The following is a 19,480-nucleotide window of genomic DNA, read 5'->3' as shown; positions in this document are numbered from 1 at the left end:
TCAATTCCAAGGAATGGGCACCACGGACACGGGTCACCATGGGTCACGGGTGGTTATGTGTAGTGACGATATTTTTTCTCTGGAGGGGCATACGTTCCGTTAGTAAACGTCACCTTAACATACACATTTAGACACAAGGGCAAAAATAACACAGACATGAACGGCACGTGTCGGTTAAAGCAACAAAAACACATACGTTTGCTGACTTTTATTTTCTTAGACCTATTGGACAGACAGACTTAGTACATTTATTTGTAAACATAATATACTTAAAGTATACCAAGAATATGAATTTAACACTGTAAACGCTGGTTAAAATACACGCAGGCGAGTCAGTGAGCAATTGATTGCTAGGGAGAGCGCACGTGCCCTATTTATAAATCTGTTTGGTATTCAAGTGTTTTTGTTTGTGCGTGTAAACAAAAGAAGTGAATGTTTTGGACCAGCTCGTGCAGTGTTACACGCAGATCGCGTTAGTATTGGTTTTGATTGTTTTAAAGACATTTTAGAAATTTAAACTCCTCTCATAGTATAGGTAGCTATGAATCTGGTTGATAGTAAAGGATCATTGGTCAAATGTAAACGTATCTACGCATAACTATTATTTAAGCTTGGCTATTTGTTAAATAGGATTTATTATTCAATTTGTATTTTAATTCAGTAAGTATATTCATATAAGTTTGTAAAAATCAAAGTGCCTAATAGTTGTCCCTAATTTTCTCAGAGATGTGTCGACAATGTGACAATTACTCACTAATTTCAGAAAAAATAAATAGTAATCCCCACGCAATTTATCTAATGGAAAGTGTTATTTGCCGCACATGAATTTTGAGCAATTTATCTAATGGAAAGTGTTATTTGCCGCACATGAATTTTGAAAATTAATTTTCTTTAAAAATCTTTAAAACGTTAGAGTCGTCCACAGAAGCTTTACTACCATTGAGGATTAAGGTGCAAGAACTTGTTTCAATCTTCTTTTAAAGTAGAATACAGCAGTGCTTATACTTGTTGTCGTGATAATGCTCCATTAGGACCCAGAAAGGGGTCTTTGAAAATAAACATTTTATATAGAACTAGCAGACCCAGCAAACTTTGTACCGCCTCAAAATTTATTATCAAATATATTTCATATAAAATATTGCCTATGTTACTCTTAGATAATGTAGATTTTGAATGGTGAAGGAATGTTTTAAAATCGGTCTAGTAGTTTTTGAGCCTATTCATTACAACCAAACAAACCAACAAAGTTTTCCTCTTTATAATATTAGTATAGACAAGGGTTTCATGGTATCCACGCTTTTTCCATTAAAACACAATATCTGCGTTTATTGTGTTGGTACCTTTACCGTCGGACCTTACTGGCTCTATCACTTATAACACACATTTTACGAGGTTTTACAATATTGCAACAAGTGGTTCGTTTGCGATAGCACTGCTACAATATGTGTATCGTGTACGTTAAAACTAGAATTATGTATGGTCTAGTTTAAATCACAATTTAGGACCTAGAACAGAATGTACAAAACGCACATGTAATAGCGATACCCATATATGTATATGTTGACAAACTTTCACTGCTAGTCTATAAATATACCCCAGGGCATGTCTGGCGTAACAAATCTCATAGCAAGTTTTACTTAAAAATCCATTAAAGATATTTAGGCAACAGCTACTAACAATTAAGAAATTAAGAATACAAGTTTTTTTTTAATAATATAGAAGTAGCAGACGAGCATGCAGTCCACCTGATGGTAAGTGACTACTGCCGCCCATGATTAGATATTCCTACCTGAGGTCGGCCACAGATGCGCCGCTACCCTTAAGGACTAAGCTGGGTAGCCTCGGAAAAGTATGTTTACCCCCTTACCACACCCTTCAAAACGGAACTCAGCAGCGCCTAGCACTGTTGTTATTAGGCAGAAATGGGTGTGGCGGTGGTGCCGCCGGAGTCGAACCACAAATGGTTCTACCACCTTCAAACCTGAGAGTCCTTCTACCTACGAGTATAGTAAAAATGAAATAAATCTCCCAAAAAATGACTGATGAACTGCCCCCTGGCGGTTAGGTAAGAATAGATTTCACGGTAATGGTAATACATAATATATGGTAAACATGTAATGGTAATATATGGTAAACATATGAACCATCGTTGTAAAAATATGAACCGTCATATCTTTACTTACGTTAAGAACGTTACGGTACCGACCATCTTAGTGGGCAGTGCCCTTAGTATGAGTTTTTACGTTTTTTCAAATATAACTGTTTTTGTATTTGTTTACGTATTTCTCATACATTTCCAATCAATTCTGATACAGTCGGCTGGGAGCGCTGATTGGAAATGTATGGGCAAATGCGTAAACAAATACAAAAACAGACATTTTTGTAAAAAGGTAAAGACTCATACTAAGGTCTTAATACACCCGTGATCGGTGTCAGGTAGATCCCTGGTCCTGTACGGAGTTGTTTACAGATGTTCAATGGCGGAAGTGACCACTTGGCATCAGGGGGACTATATACTCGTTGGTTACAAGGAAAAAACATTAAAATGCGCCACATGTCTCGTACGATAGTGACTATGAAATTTATGCATACACAGATGCAAAAAAACAATTTACCACTATGAGCAAAATAATGGCGTTGTTTCAAGTACGTTATCTTTAACCTACCTACCTACCTACACCTACCTACACCTACTTAAATGTTTTTTATTTTATTGTATTCTTCATTATATTATTAGAGTTAAACACTGTTGTTAAAAGGCATCTATATATCATTTATTTAATTGTGCACACATAGAAAATTAATACAAAAGACTTATAAATAAAATTTCGTGCAAAAATCATCATTGTTAAAAGGTAATGATCAAAGAGTCGAGAAATGAATATAGTAATCCAATAGTGTAAAATTGGCATTCTACTCCGGAAGTATAGAATTCCACCGCCTACTCACACCTATGAGCGATCAGATTCAGAATTAATATTCTATTCAGATTAAATACAATACAATATTTTAGGTATTTACTAATGTAAAGTGTAGTGTAGAGCGCAGGAAAGAACGTCATATTACATAGAGTGTGCCATCGCATTTTTGCTGAGATCATGTAGAGTCAAATACTATTTGGAGTTGACTATGGTGTTCACTGTCCATATCCAATCCAATTGGTCGATCATCGATCTACGTCATCGATCGACTGGTATCTATGACATGGTAGCGCAGTGATTGCTTAGTGATTGAAATCCATCGTCTCAATGGTGCGAGGTTCGAGTCTCAGGCACGCGTCTTTGACTTTTCAAAGTTACTTGCTTGTTGAAAATTAATTTTCACTTGCTGTACCGTCTTGAAGAAACCTATACACCTAAGACTTCTTAAAAAATCTCAAAGGTTTGTGAATTTAACCAATTCGCACGCGGTCAGTGCGGTGGACCATGGCCTAAATCCCTCTCACTTTGAGCTGAGACCCGCGGCTCACAGTGGGATAGTAATGGTTTAACGAAATTCGTTGTATAGCCGATGTCATCCACATCATCAATAACATCGATAATCGATCGATAGGTTGGTGGCCACCCTTACAGGTGCTAATGGCTGGCAATTTTACGAGTTCAAACTGATATAAGTACACTACCGCATTCAGTAGGTGTCTTACTCATTTTTTATCAGCATCGTCACTGTGTTAGCACTGTAGATAAGCGAGTGAACTGCACAGTATAAGGATATAGATACGTATACTGTGACTACAGTTTAATTAATTTTGGAATTAAATGCATACTTTGTGCGGTATTTTTCGTAGCATTTACGAATTGTCAGTTAACAGTTTTTGTTAAAATTGAAATGCTATTGTAATTTACGAGATGCAACAAGAAATTCAAGTGTGTATTTTTATTGTATTGTGTTTTTAAATAGCTTATTGTTACTTCGGTTATAAAATGGATTTAAATGATATATTACCACAAAACGAAAAATAAATCTATAAATTTTCACACATACTCTAATACCTATCAACATATTATATAACTTTTAAGTTTCCTTATCTACGAAAACATACATAAGGTAAAGGCATACAATAAAACCTGCTATCGGAAAACAAGCTCAATATCTTCTGAATAATAGACAAAACTAAATGTTACGTATTGTTTGGTGCATAAAGAGCTCTCCCTCAAAGCCGGCGATGCATTGGTGACTCCCCTGGTGTTGCAAATGTCCATAGGCGGCGGTGACTGCTTTCCATCACGTAGCCCGATTGTATCATCGTTTAGGTTTAGGTGTAAATATATAAAAAAATGTGAGCCGTCACGGGACGCCTGGCAGATGTGAAACATCGACATTATTTTGTAAAAGTAATATGCAGAAAAGAACATATTGTGATAGGAACTAAATATGTCATAATGATAAAATAAAATATTACGATTTTTTTCCAGATAACGATGACTATGTGTAGCGAGAAAGATGGCTTAACGCCAGATCGAGTGGGAGAGAATCGCACAGTCGATTGTGCAAGGCGACGTGTCGCCACACCGTACAAACTACTGCATATAGACTGTATATATATACCATCGTATAGCGTGCATGCGTCGCCACGCCAGAAATCGGTTTTACGTTCGGCTATAGATGTTTCACATCAAAAAAAAACAGTTTACTTGTAGTCATTTTTCGGCATTGTCTCTTTGATCTTAATCCATCAATATCATTTAAGATTGCCAGACTACAAATTGATTCATAAATAAGTAAATTCCACGAATGCCTTCTAATGATAATTCTCCTTGATCTACTCATGGGTTATTGACTAGCAGTTATTGCCATTCTAAACCTACTTCCTTTGCATGTAGAGTCACCGAGATCAAACTTGATTTGAGGTAAATCCACAAACAAATTTGGTATGGATTTAAGAAACAACATTGCTTGAACAATCAAATTAAAAAAGGTTTTGTTCATACCGGTAATAAATTATTCAATTAATAATAAATAATACCTATATGATGAGAAAAAATAATAAATAAAACAGATAATAGCTCTAAAATGTATGTAGAAATATCCTTATTTCGTTTTGTTCTATTCAAGTGTGTAACAGATTTCAGATAACCGTAGTCTTAGTTATTTCGCCTTAACTTAAAAGGTGGTAGAACCCTTTGTGGTTCGACTCCGGCGGCACCACCGCCACACCTATGTCCGCCTTATAACAGTACCTAGTGTTAAGCGCTGCTGTATTCTGGTTTGAAGGGTGTGGTAAGGGAGACATACTTTTCCGAGGCGTTCCAGCTTAGCCCTCAGGAGTAGCGGCGCATCTGTGGCCGACCTCAGGTAGGAATATCTACTCCTATCTGGGGTTGATTACAGATGTCCATGGGCGGCAGTAGCCACTTACCATCAGGTAGACTGTATTATATTATATAAAAAAAACTATAAATTTACATAGCTACTACATACTTGCAAGATATATGTCAGCTGTTTTATAAATATGGAATCATTATGAGACTCTTGGAAGGGATTTCCCCGTTTCGACCATAGCCCTGCACACAAAGAAAATTTAGCAACATTGACTCATAAACGCAAATATCGAATGAGCTATATTTAGATGGTACTGTTACGTACTGTGCAGTTGAGATAAATATTCATTAGTTTCATGAGAATAGTTGCAAATTCATTTTATCATTCCTGTTCGTCAAGGTGTAGTTTGGGCATATAATATGCACTTGGGCATGTTTAAGGGCAGAAATAAAATGATTGGATGTTAATGTGTGCGTTAAAAGTGAAATTATTACAAAAAATATTACAAAATGATATGACACGATAGGACGCCGACACGAATATATCGTATCGTATCTTATCATATCATATAAAAATATATTTGTTAATTTTCAAAAATGTAATATTTACTAATCAATTTATGGCGCCAATTTTATGCGTGTTTACAAAAATTCACTTTCATATTTTTCCAGAAAACCCAAATGAATACAACTTTGAATATAAAACTGGTACATAATGTTGACGCATTTGATATTATTATATTGTTTTTGTCTGTTTGCCTACATGAATTATGTACGCAATTACGCAAAGTTACAGTGCAAGTCATGCCTCACAATACTAATCGCTTGAAAAAAAAAACGTCATTAAAAATAATACATATTAAATACACATAGTCAGTAATTTACCACATCCTGCTAATCAGAACACAGCAGCGCTTAACGCTGCTGTTATTTGGCAGAAATACGTGTGGCAGTGGTGCCGCCGGAGTCAAGCGACAGAAGGTCCTACCTTCAATAAGTAATAAAATTGGAATATGTATTCTTATTAATATTATAACAAAAGTAAAGAAGAGTTTCCTTAGTGAATTATTATGTTTTTACTAGCTGACCCGGCAAACGTTGTGTTGACATATAAATAAAAAAATGTTAAGGGGGAACAACCCTTATCACTTAGGGGTATGAAAAATAGATAGCAGCTCATTCTCAGACCTACTGAATATGCATATAAAATTTGGTGAAAATCGGCCGTTTCGGAGGAGTACGGTAACTAACATTGTGAACATTGTGAACTAACACACGAGAATTTTATATATAAGAAGATGACTTGTATGAATAGACATCATTCATGTAGGTTTTTGGCTTTAAACCATAGTTTACCATGGTGACCACGGTCTATTGTTACAGGCTACTTAATTAATAATAAGAAATCTCATTAATTTTAAAAGTAACTTAATAATTTCCTCTATTATACGTAACTCTGGTTTTTAGTTATGGTTTTAGTTTTTAGTTAATAGAAAAAATGGTACTTGAATATAAAATTTTGCTTTGAATTAAAAAAGAATTAGCATGATCATAAATTATGCCAGCTTCACAAGAAAAGGATTTTACTTAAATATATTGTATTGAGTAAGAATAATTATAAAGCTTAACAAAACTAAATTGATGAACTTTACAATTTTGAAAATTCTGTGTGTAATGCCATTGATACTAAATGCATATGAAATTACAAACGGTATCTATAACAATACATCCATTGTATTTTTTTTCTGTCTGTCCTGTCTGTTTGTTTGCTTTAGATAATCTTGTAAACGCTGGGACCAATTTTGATGCGACTTTCATTGGTAGTTAGCTGATGTTATAAGAAGCAAAATAGGCTACTTTCATTTCAGAAAAAGAATAAGAGTTCCACGTAAAAAAATAAACTACACGAAATCTCCACAGTATTTACACTTTTAACCGCGGGTGAAACTGCAGGGCACAGCTCGTTGTAATGTAGAAATATATAATAAATACAAAATTTTGGTGTTTTCAATTTAATGAAATTAAAAAAAAATGTTAAAAACGAAAATAATAACGTCATTAACGATAATAAATAACGTCAGCTTCACAAAAAACGGATAATTAAATATATTTTGCAAAAATACAATAATTATAAATCCGGTGCTAAAAACATATATTTTTTATACTTTTGATAACTGGTGATAAGATAATTAAAAATAATTATCATAATTATATAGTTACTTAAGGCGTTATTTTGCGGAAATGCATGCCATTAAGTTAGGACCAAAACTACTTCGCAACAATCCGCTATCATGATGTGTGATGGTATATATTTTAAACCATGCAGTATGTACCCTTCCTTCCACAAAGGATGCATGAAGATACAAGAAATAAAAATGTACACCACCAATCATCATACATACCATCAGTACCATGCCTATACAGACACACTGTGTTTGGCTTCAAAACGGGTATGCATACCATATATGCATATATGCATTATCAGGGTAAGTTGCCTCTACGACAGTTAATGGTTAGGTTACAAGTACATCATCATCTATGTGGTGGTAGAACCCTTTGTAGTTCCATTCCGGCGGCACCACCGCCACTCCTATTTCTGCCTCATAACAGCAGTGTTAAGCGTTGATTTGTTCTGATTTGATAGGTGTGGTAAGGGAGACATTCTTTTCCGAGGCGTTCCAGTTTTTCCCTCAGGGGTAGCAGCGCATCTGTGACAGATCTCAGGTAGGAATACCCTGTCCTATCTGGGGTTGATTACGGATGTCCATGGGCGGTTATGGCCACTTACCATCAGGTCGACTGCATGCTCGTCTGCTACTGCTGCTCCTATATTATAAAAAAAAAACATTAAGCGTGTGTAATGGAAAGTCGTAAAGCATACAATATCTTCTACCGAAGGTCACAATGGTCCATTGTGATCTTCGCTAAAAGATTATATCACGTATAAGTATCCTTATACTATAATCATATTATTGTCTTCATGACTGTGTTATTTTTAACATATTCAGTTTTTAATAATAATTAAAGAATTTAATGAAGTGTGAAGGACATTATATGCTATTATGCTAGTTAGCATACCTGTTGTTGCTTAGTTACAGCAGTTCTAAGTATTTTTGATCCGGTGTGAAAAGTGTGGTAGATAAATAATTATTCGAGGCGTTCCAACATAGTCCTCAGTAGCAACGCGTCTGTGAACGATCTTAGATAAGACTAATAAATTTTCTTCAGGTTTGAATTTTTTCCTAAGTTCTTAAAAATGCCGACTAGTTATAGACCGTGGTCACCATGCTAAACTATGGTTTAAATCCAAAAACCTTTTTCTTCTGACGAGGGGGAAACCTTCAAAAAGGTACCCGACGCCATGGGAATGACCCGACGCCGGGTTATGTGGGATTTTTACCGCACTAAAGCCCCCCCGGTGGCCGTCCTTAGCGTTTGGTGGAGAACTCCGGGATCTCCAACGGAACACAACCGGAGTCCTCCTAACGCGATGCCCTTCTATCGGGCTCTGCCCTGGGGGGAGCAATTTACTCTCCTCTGACATCCCCTGGTGATTACAGCGATATGCAACCACACAAAACCACACAAAACATGAATGATGTCTATTCATGCAAGTCATCTTCTTATATATAAAATTCTCGTGTCACAATGTTAGTTACCGTACTCCTCCGAAACGGCTTTACCGTTTTTCATCAAATTTTATATGCATGTTCAGTAGGTCTGAGAATCGGCTTCTATCTATTTTTATACCTCTAAGTGATAAGTGTTCACCCTCCTTACCCCTTAAGTGATCACCCTTAACATTTTTTTATTAATATGGCAACACAACCTTTGCCGGGCCAGCTAGAATATTATAATATTTTTGATTAATTACGATTACGATTATAACACTCGAAAAATAAATTCAAAGCAAAAATCATTTGTTATGAAGCAGAAATAGAGGTTGCCACAATCAAACTTAATTAAGCATAGTCGGTTTCTTATGTTATACTATTTAATAATGCTATTGGTGCTATTATCATCTGATTAGATATTACTTAAACTTTTTATCTTTTACAACCACAAATACGTATTATCTAGAATTATATTGAGTAACATTCCATTATAGATAGTTGCGTGTTGAAACATAGTCCTATTGCTGAATTCTGGTTTAAAGGAAGTGGTAAGGGGATCACATATTAGCCCCATTTCAATTTAATGCTCAGGGGTAGTAGATCATCTATAGATCTCGAGTAAGACTCACATTATTTGGGGTTTAATATCAATGTTCATGAATGATCACTTACCAATAGGCTGTATGTTCGTTTGTTTGTTATTGTTTCGATTTCATAGTAGAAAATGTTGTTTACAGTAACTTTTAGGTAACTTCAAGAAATGGCTACAAGTACTATTAATACGGCTCAAAGGACCATAAAACTATTATTCAATAGTTCAAATTATGCTAAGTATAGCATTGTGAGTGTAAGGAAACACAGTGTATGGACACAGGATAATATAGTGAAATCTCCGTACAAAAGTGTAGAAATTCCCAGTTGTTCATTATACGAGTATGTGTGGCAAAATCTGGATAAATGGCCGAAGAAAACATTATCGGTAAGCTACTTCTTTTAACATGGTTAACGGTTTCTGGACGCTATCTTTTTATCTCAAGCTGTGCTCAATGTAAGGCTCGAAGAGGCTCGTCATAAAGCGATAAAGAATCGAGAGTAAAGTACAAGTTTCTTGCTTGTTTAAGACCATCAACTTCACGATTGCCATCCTATGGTACTACCTGGTACCTATTGATAGCGTAAACAGCGGGCATTCCACTCTTCACCATGCCCAACATTGCTTTAAATATTGGTTACTGTTTATACAAGCAGGGCTTTGAGTGCTTCTATAGACTTTAGACTGAAAGATAATTACTGCGATAACCTTTAATTAAATATCATCATCAACCCATTACTGTCCCACTGCTGAGAACGGGTCTTCTCTCAGAATGAGAAGGATTAGGCCATAGTCCACCGCGCTGGCCAAGTGCGTTAGTTGACTTCACATACCTTTGAGATTTTTTTGTTTATAAATCTCAGATATGCAGGTTTCCTCACGATCTTTTCCTTCACCGTTTTAGCAAGTGCTAATTTATTTCTAATACGCACATAATTTCAAAAATCAGAGGTGCGTGCCTGGGATTTGAACCTTGGACCCCTCGATCGAGAGGCCGAGTTTCTTAACCACTAGGCTATCATTGACTTAATTAAATACATACATCCCATATGGGTAAAGTTACAAATGTTAATGGACTATAGTAATCACTTAATATTAAGCGTACTGCATACTTGTTGGCTGCATCATACATTTAAACATAATCTAAAATAATTCCAGGTATGCGCAAATACAGGCAGAAGCTACACATACGAGAGAGGCTACATGCTAAGCAAGACCTTCGCAGCCAACCTTCGGAAAAAGTTCAAGATACGAGATGGCGACACTGTCGCTGTTATGCTGCCGAACGTTCCCGAGTTCCCGATGGTGGCGATGGGGATCCTAGAGGCCGGTGGAGTGGTCAGCACTATCAACCCTATTTACACTGCACGTAAGTCAATTTTCTTTGTTCTATCGATATATGATTAATGATCATAGGAAACATAGGAATGAGTTGGACTTCTATGTCTACCGTAGCGTTGTAAAACAAAGAGCGTTTTTTCTACCGTGTTCCCTCGCAAAGTGGAACTGCAATATGCATGGTACACATTTAAAAATAGAGGTAAATAAATGAGTTTTGTTCTTTCCAAGGCACGCTTTAAAGAAGCGCGTTCTAAACTTACACATTAGGATTCCCTGTGTCGAGACGAATACACAAACATCCAGCCCCTGAACAGATATCTAAATTCATCATTGAGATATCTGTCTGAGCAGAGGTTCGAACCCGGAAGCTTATACGCGTCAGACCGGTATGGGGACCAGCTATTCCACGGTTCCGCGCCTGGCGTGGTTGTTTATAATTCCCGCTACACTTGCACAAATTGTATAATCGCTTTCCCGCGGTATTTCGCACACCATTGCTGATGTCTGCCTGCGTCTACGGAAATGGGACAAGGCACGATTCACATGACTGACAATATGATCGTTCTGCTCGACTTGAGTTTTTCCGTCGAGTTTGCTTTTACGCACCTGTATGCAACCGCGGCGGTTACTTTTTTTTATAATATAGGAGTAGCAGACGAGCATGGAGTCCACCTAATGTTAAGTGGTTACTGTCGCCAATGGACATCTGTAATCAGCCTCAGATAGGAATAGATAAAATACCTGAGGTCGGCCACAGATGCGCCGCTACCCATAAGGACTAAGCTGGAACGCCTCAGAAAACTATGTTTCCCTTACTTCCCTTCAAACCAGAACCAGCAGCGTTAACACTGCTGTTATGGGGCAGAAATAGGTGTGGCGGTGGTGTCGCTGGAGTCGAACCACAAAGGGTTCTACCACCTTCTAAATCAGTAATACAATGTAAACTTGTTTGTTTTAGAACAATAAAGTTTTGTGAGTTATTATGTCGTTCCAAAATTAAGTACAATTCTTATCTTTTTAATTTTAAACATTTTTCCTCGTAAGATAAGTTGCGCTTTGTGCTCAATAAAACATTCAGCAAAAAAACTAATAAAGTTAATTTAATTTAAAAGTTAGATATGTAAGTTAATTCTAATTCAGGGTTAAAATTAAACATGATCAACATTACAAATTAATTTTCAGAAATCCAAGATATATAATGTATGTATTTGTATAACATTATTTCTTTTCAATTAATGTATGCATCGCCTTCAAAAACGTTATTTTACATTTTATTATTTGCATGTGATGCATAAGGTGATACTTATGTAAATGATGAAAAACACTTTCTTGTTCCATGATGACACATGATTGAACATGATTTTTAATACAATTCCAGATGAAGTCCAGCGTCAGCTTCTAATGTCAGATTCAAAGCTAATAGTGACACTTGCTGAAAACGTGAACACTGTGCAGGAGGCACTGAAGATAGCCAAACTGAATATTAAAATAATCGTGGTTAAGATTGACCGAGGTGCTCTACCAGATGGCACTATTTCTTTCAACGAACTCAGTGAAGATGTCAGTGTAGATAGGAGTTGTTTAAAGGAAGTTAAAAGAAATTCAAATGATATATGCTTCCTGCCGTATTCCAGTGGTACCACAGGACTACCGAAAGGCGTAGAGTTGTCTCATTTCAACCTTATCGCAAACTGTGAACAGATTAATGACCCTCTGGTCAGATGTCATCAAGAAACAACTGGTAAGACGTTTTTTCACATTTTACTTTGTGTAGTAAAAATAAATAAGTGTATTGATAAGATAAGGCTTAAAGTAGCGTAAACAGATCACGAACAAATAAATATTCGTATAAGATTAGATAAAAATACTTCACTTAAGCCTGCCGTTTTAAAGTCCATTGATGGTGACTATGGCATAGATTAAATTGAGTTACTGCATTATCTGTAAATTTTGTCAATATAATAAATATGTTATTGATCATCAATAATATTAGATCAATATAATTTCTGGTTTGTTAATTCGCCAGGGTCGTCCGATGGGACCACGTTAGTGATAATCTTAAGAAAGAATTAGGTTCTATTTTTATTTGATAACAAAGGATGTATACTTCAAAATAAAGTGGTGGGCCACATATTATGTTACTTTTCATCAAGTCGCCTTCATGCTAATTTTCTTCGTCTTCTTCTTCATTACTGAATATTCAGTTTATTCTAATAAATTAAATTTCAAGTTTATCTAAAGATAAACTTGAAATTTAATTAATATAATAATAAAAGATAAACTTGAAATTTAATTTAAAACATTGTTAAATTAATGTTAAAACATTGATATCTAAACCTTATGAAAAGATGTAAAAAAACTAAATTTCTTTTTATATGGGCCAAAATGTACGAGAGGTGGCAACGCCATACGATCGAACAACGAAGGCCTCAACCACCTTTAATCATGACGATAGTCTATGACCGCGTTTCCCAACCTGTGGTCCGCGGACCCCTGGGGGTCCACCAGTATATGGGGGTCCGCGGTGTCATCTCTGGACCATATATAAATCGCTCATTAAATGCAAAAGGGCCGCTTTACTGCTCTTTTCAACTACATACCTATGTGAAAAAGCATTATCTACTCTTGTTTATACAAAAAACAAATACAGAAACGGATTACAAGTAGAATCTAATTTGAGATTACAGCTTAGTAGCAAAATCGTCCGGAATATCCCTCATTTAGTTGCAAAAAAGCAACATCAAGTTTCACATTATTTTTTTCATAATAAACAGTTATTACCTTCTGTATTTTTTTGTACCTGTAATAACTAAAATAAATACCTAATCCGTTTTTTTTGCTGTTTATTTTACTAAGGGGGTCCGTGAAAACTGTGCTTGATTTCCTGAGTCCGTGGACTGAAAAAGGCTGGGAAACGCTGGTCTATGAGTTCATGTATTTCTTATATATTCCAGCATCACATCAGGACAAAGTGATGGCAATACTACCATACTTCCATATCTACGCGGCTACAGTGATAATGTTCCATAAGATGGCGCACGGCATCCAGCTAGTCTCACTTCCTAAATTCCAGCCAGAGGCTTTCTTAGAAGCGCTTGTGAAATACAAAACTAATGTGATATTTGTTGCTCCGCCTTTAGGTAAGTATCTATGTGGTAATATAAATAGCATTGAAAAAATAAGGTAGTTTACAATATGCGAGTTTCTCGAACTTTATGGAGAGCTCGCGGTTATGTAGTGAGAATTTCAATTATTATTATCGTAATGGAGTTTAGTTCAAAACAACTAATACTTACAAATGATAAAATAGTTTCAAATGAACGCAATGGATACTGATGTTGAACATTTCACTTTGGACTTAAATGTTAACATTATTATCGCCAGTCATCTTGTATAGTTTCACCTGCAGTTTTAAACTACTTGCGTAATGTAAGCTGTTTATGTCAATACTCAACCTCTTAAGTTAGAAATTCTTTATTGTTTCATCTTCAGTTATAATGATGGCAACGCATCCGGCGTCATCTGCGAAAACTTTGCAATATTTGGAAATAGTGATCAATGGTGCGGCGCCCCTAGCGGCATCGGATGCTGACAGATTCTTTTCGAAAGTTGGCGTAAGTTCACATTCTTGATTTTTAAGGTTCCGTACTCAAAGGTTAAAAACTGAACCCTATTACTAAGACTTCGCTGTCCGTCCGTCTGTCCGTCTGTCACAGGGCTAGATAGACAGATGATTTTTTACAAAGGATGTATAACGGTGACCGCTGTAAAAATAAATAAAGTTGAATATCAATAGGGGGTCTGCATACAACAAACCGGATTTTTTCGGCATTTTTCGATCTGACTGTTAGGGCTCGAACACAAAACTGCGATGCGACGCGATGCGAATTCGCAACGCAGAAAATTGCGATGCGAATTGCTGCGATGCGATATCGTGCGGCGTAGCGTCTCTCAGGGTGACCAACAACAACAACCACTGTGCGATGCGAATCAATTCGCAAGTTCTTGCGATGCGTCGAGGGAGCTCGCAGATTTTTGCGATGCGACGTCGCATCGCAGTTTTGTGTACGAACCCTTAAACCGTACTAGGAAGGCGCTTGATTTTTTTACAGTCCGTTTACTACTGGTATTATAATAAATACAAATAAGAATCATAAAACATATTTACTTATTTTAATTTTATTATATGTTGTTTACGTATCATCCATCATCACCCAACGCCATCTAATTTTGTGTGATATAATTATTTATTTCACACAAAAATAGATGGCGTTAGGGCAAATAATACTTAGGTATTATTGAAAATTTACTTATCATTCATCATCATCCAACGCCATCTATTGTTGTGTCATATAACTAAGTATTGTTGAAAATAATAAAATGAATAAAAATAAGTAAAAAATAATGAACATTTGGTGGTACAGCAGTCTCCATGCCATACCATGTGCGAGTTCGACTCGTACTTGGCGAATTATTCCATATTGTAAAGCTGCGTTCGATATTGTAACGCTTGGTTTTTACAGCAAACTCTTACAACTATGACTCTGAAAAAAGTCCTTGCACCCACACAAACTAAGTCAGACTCTCTATCCACACGTTTGAATTTGTGAATGTTTAGCAAGCGAACACGGCATTTAATAAAGTGATAGAAAATAACCTTTTATATTACGAAAAAAGAATCATGATAGTTGATAAGACCTTCTGAACAGAGTTCAATTTGAAATAAGTAAACAATAAGTTCTATTAACGCTTCTTATGTTTAATATATACTTGCAATTTTAATAATTCTCACCCGGTAAATTACATTTCACTCTATGTTGTTAGTATTTGATGATAAAGATTGAGTATGAATCATTTTACAACCTGATATGAAAAATAACAATGTCCATGTTCTTTTTCAGCACAAAATGCGCTTTGGTCAAGGTTATGGGCTGACTGAAACATCTCCAGTTGTATCCATCACTGCAGCGGCTTCAAAGAACTATGGTTCAGTTGGCTGCATCGTAGCAAATACCGAGGTGAAGGTTATTGACAGCGAGTTTAACGCTTTGGGACCCAATACGGTACGTACTGTTTGTTTATACCTTGTTTTCAGGTACAGATTTTGTCACGATTTGAGTTTTTAGAATGACTGAGGTTCGAATCGCAGATTCCGGACGTTTCTGCATGTGGTGTTAAAAATTATTCACCACACCCTATAATGGTGAAAATATCTCTTTCCCAGAGAGGAGACCTATTTCCATCAGTAGGACAGTATTAGTAGGACGAAAATAATAATTAATAATAATTTACCTATAAGTTGGTTTGTGAGACTCCGCACCAAATTGCTAGTCCGCTCCAAATATAGAAACGAGTCGCGTTCGTAATAGCAAGTTGTAGATATTAGCGGGACAACAGTACATACCCCCTCCGGCACTCTCTGCTGCCCGCGTTGGTACGGAGTATATGCTTGTAGTAGTGTTTCTATTGAAATTAAATTTTACTTTTAAAGTGTTTCATGCACAAAATGTTCATTCATGAAATTCAATACACTTTTGTAATTATGGTTTACAATCGTTGAATATTTGTATTTTCAGAAAGGTGAATTGATAGTAAGAGGTCCACAAGTAATGAAGGGGTACAAAAATAACCCCGAAGCCAATACCGAAGTATTCACTGATGACGGTTTCTTCAGGACTGGGGATATGGCCGAGATTGACCATACTGGCGAAATTACTATCACAGATAGATTAAAGGAGCTTATAAAGGTATTAACATTTTTTTTATAAAATACGAGTAGCAGACGAGCATGCAGTCCACTTGATGGTAAGTGGCTACTACCGCTCATGTATATCTGTAATCAACCCCAGAAAGGATTAGATATTCCTATCTGACGTCGGCCACAGATGCGCCGCTACTCCTGAGGACTAAGCTGGAAAGCCTCGGAAGAGTATCCCTTACCACACCCTTCAATCCAGAACACAGCTGTTATGAAGCAGAAATAGGTGTGGCGGTGGTGCCGCCAGTGTCCACACAGGGTTCTACCACCTACCACACAATATCAGTCAAAAGCCACCTAGGTTCTAGATGTATTTTGCCAATGTGTGTATCTTTAACGACAATATTTAATGATATTTCTGGTTTATAGCCTAATTATTATTTTTAACTTTATAAAAAAAAAACCAATAAAGATTGCACAAGAGAGACCCACACGTATTAAATCTGGTCAGCTCTTTTGTGCTGAATCCATAGAATTTCGAATTTCGAAAAGTAGATTGAATTTCGCGAGTCATCTACATGCTCATGGAAATATTTAACGAGAGTCACCTTCATCATACACGATGAGGACAGCATTTTCATTATTTTCAAGTTTTTTTGCTGTTTTGTCATAATACATTTCGAATGATGCGAAAACTAAGATTTGTTAAAAAATTGTGAAGAACATAATTATATTAAAAACTTTATAACCCACATGACGTCAAGTGGTTATTGCCGATATAGAATATCTTTGTGTATTTTATAATATAGGAGTAGCAGACAAGGATGCAGTCCACCTGATGGTAAGTGATTACTGCCGCCCATAAACATCTGATATCAACCCCAGATAAGCTAGATTCCTTCGTGCGGTCGGCCACAGATGCGCCGCTACCCCTAAGGACTAACCTGGAACGCCTCGGAAAAGTATGTCTTCCTTACCACACGCTTCAAACCAGAATACGGCAGCCCTTAACGCTACTGTTAATGGGCGGAAATAGGTTGTGGGTTCTACCACCTTCGATATATTTTGATACAAGATGTTTTACATATTGCATTTCAGGTTAAGGGTTTCCAAGTGCCCCCAGCTGAATTAGAAGCAGTTCTTCGTGAGCACCCAGCGATCAACGACGCAGCTGTAATTGGAGTTCCTCATCCCGCCAAAGGAGAATCACCGAAGGCATTCGTGGTACTCAAAAATGGATCCAAGGTTTCTACGAAAGAAATACAGGATTTTATTGACACGAGGGTTGCAGCATATAAAAGAGTAGATGATATTGTCTTAATAGATGCTATTCCTAAGAGCTCAGCGGGAAAGATATTGAGAAGAGTACTGAAAGAAAAATATTGTTAAAAATTTTTGGTTAAGATTAATTTAAAATAATGTTAAAGGATAAAGGGGGAAAGGATTCGATAAATCAAATTAAAGACGCAATCAGGTAAAACTAAACTCAAAATGACATTGTTGAATTTGAAATATTAGGTAATTGCACTAATTAAAAAGGGGAACCGAGTCGAAAATATTGTTAAACGTCACTTATAATTTGTAATAATGGTAAGTGTAAGAATTATTTGTGTAAAGTTAAGTTTGCTATATCTATTTTAATTTTAATAAATATGGTATTGTCTTTACCCTGCACTATATTTTCGTACATTCTGTACAAATTATTTCGGAAAAAATGTACTATTTTATACAATACAATATATATAAACGATCGAATATAATGTATAAGAAAGAGATTAAGTAATTATGTTCAATTTTTTATACATTTTAAGCTTTTTTCAGCAGCTGACCGATATTATTATATGATATTATATTATAATTAAAATATAGTACAATCCAACAATATATTATAAACTAATAAAATAAGTTAATATACTTTTATTGTCGTTTCTTTATTCAACTATTGATACCCTTTTTCCGTTTGGTGTAAGGGCGTCCGAATGGACACAAAGGGCAGATGCCCTCAACAACATTGAAAAACAGTATTATATTTCTAGGTATGTACCTATTTCTACCGTTCGGCGATGTCAATGGGGCAGCTGAAAGGGATGCAAATACCACTGCTCCGTACGTTGGCTGTAGGTTGGCGACGCCCTCGGCCTGTACCCTTACCACGAGTTTTTACGTTTTGACAGATATGACTGTTTTGGTATTTGTTTACGTATTTGCCTATACAACAGTCATATTTGTCAAAACGTAAAATCTCATGGTAATACTGGTATTAAGCCGTTCAGAATACAACAGCTATCTAATTAAATCACGTTGAATAGTACAGACACCAATATAAGACATATTAATAGAATCCTAAGGAGCAGCAATCTATATAAATATTCATATTTATACTAGACTAATTAAGGGTGAACAACCCTTATCACTTAGGGGTATGAAAAATACATACTAGCCGATTCTCAGACCTACTGAATATGCATATAAAATTTGGTGTAAATCGGTCAAGTTGTTTCGAAGGAGTATGGTAACTAACATTGTGATACGAGAATTTTATATATAAGATTAAGGCATAAAAACTTCTGACAGCAGCGCCTAACACTACCGTTAGAAGGGAGAAGTAGATGTGGCGGTGGTACCTACTTAAGAATCTGTTTGCCACCATTACATATACCTATTACGGTGCAAGAGGTGGAGTCCTGCGACAGACACACAACGGCTTAGTAAGACGGTGCCTTTTTGCCTTTTGGGTATGGAACACTAAAAAGTTATTATGCAGACATACTATTTGGGTAGAAAATGTCTACATAATATCATAATTAATTCGAGGATGTATTTATTTTATGCGCAATTAAACAAAATGCTTAAATTAATATCTCACCAAATTATGGTGTTTATTTAAGATGTATCTTCGTAATTTTCTCTAATAGCTTATATGGTAATCAAATGAGTTAATAAGCGTTTGTATAAATAAAATTAAAAATATATC

At 36.0% G+C, this 19,480-nt stretch overlaps 1 protein-coding gene across 7 annotated transcripts; it reads left to right on the top strand.

Moving 5' to 3' along the window:
• The first annotated feature begins 318 nt into the window (after positions 1-318).
• LOC140743248 (uncharacterized) lies at positions 319-18,424 on the top strand. Of its 7 annotated transcripts, none has more exons than XM_073074381.1 (9): positions 319-472; positions 9,613-9,854; positions 10,626-10,836; positions 12,187-12,549; positions 13,763-13,948; positions 14,301-14,422; positions 15,710-15,871; positions 16,385-16,555; positions 17,605-18,424. In XM_073074381.1, exons 2-9 carry the CDS (start codon positions 9,636-9,638, stop codon positions 17,893-17,895), a joined length of 1,725 nt encoding a protein of 574 aa, XP_072930482.1. In that variant the 5' UTR covers positions 319-472; positions 9,613-9,635; the 3' UTR covers positions 17,896-18,424. The 7 variants fall into 7 exon arrangements, with proteins under 7 accessions (XP_072930482.1, XP_072930521.1, XP_072930489.1 ...); XM_073074420.1 differs by having other exon boundaries at positions 325-472; positions 9,623-9,854; XM_073074388.1 differs by having other exon boundaries at positions 325-482.
• The last annotated feature ends 1,056 nt before the right edge of the window (positions 18,425-19,480 follow it).

This window comes from Epargyreus clarus, unplaced genomic scaffold (assembly GCF_041222505.1).
Source record: "Epargyreus clarus isolate Ecla_fem2 unplaced genomic scaffold, WU_Ecla_fem_2.2 ptg000001l, whole genome shotgun sequence".
NCBI classification, from domain to species: domain Eukaryota; kingdom Metazoa; phylum Arthropoda; class Insecta; order Lepidoptera; family Hesperiidae; genus Epargyreus; species Epargyreus clarus.
The sequence above is the reverse complement of the archived record's forward strand: the minus strand, read 5'-3'. Positions and strand labels throughout refer to the sequence as shown.

Bases quoted from the DNA above. Each gene is read 5' to 3' on its own strand.
- LOC140743248 (XM_073074381.1), top strand. From the start codon at position 9,636: ATGGCTACAAGTACTATTAATACGGCTCAAAGGACCATAAAACTATTA. The intron at 10,837-12,186 runs GTAAGTCAATTT...ATACAATTCCAG, and splicing joins CAACCCTATTTACACTGCAC to ATGAAGTCCAGCGTCAGCTT. The intron at 12,550-13,762 runs GTAAGACGTTTT...TATATATTCCAG, and splicing joins ATGTCATCAAGAAACAACTG to CATCACATCAGGACAAAGTG.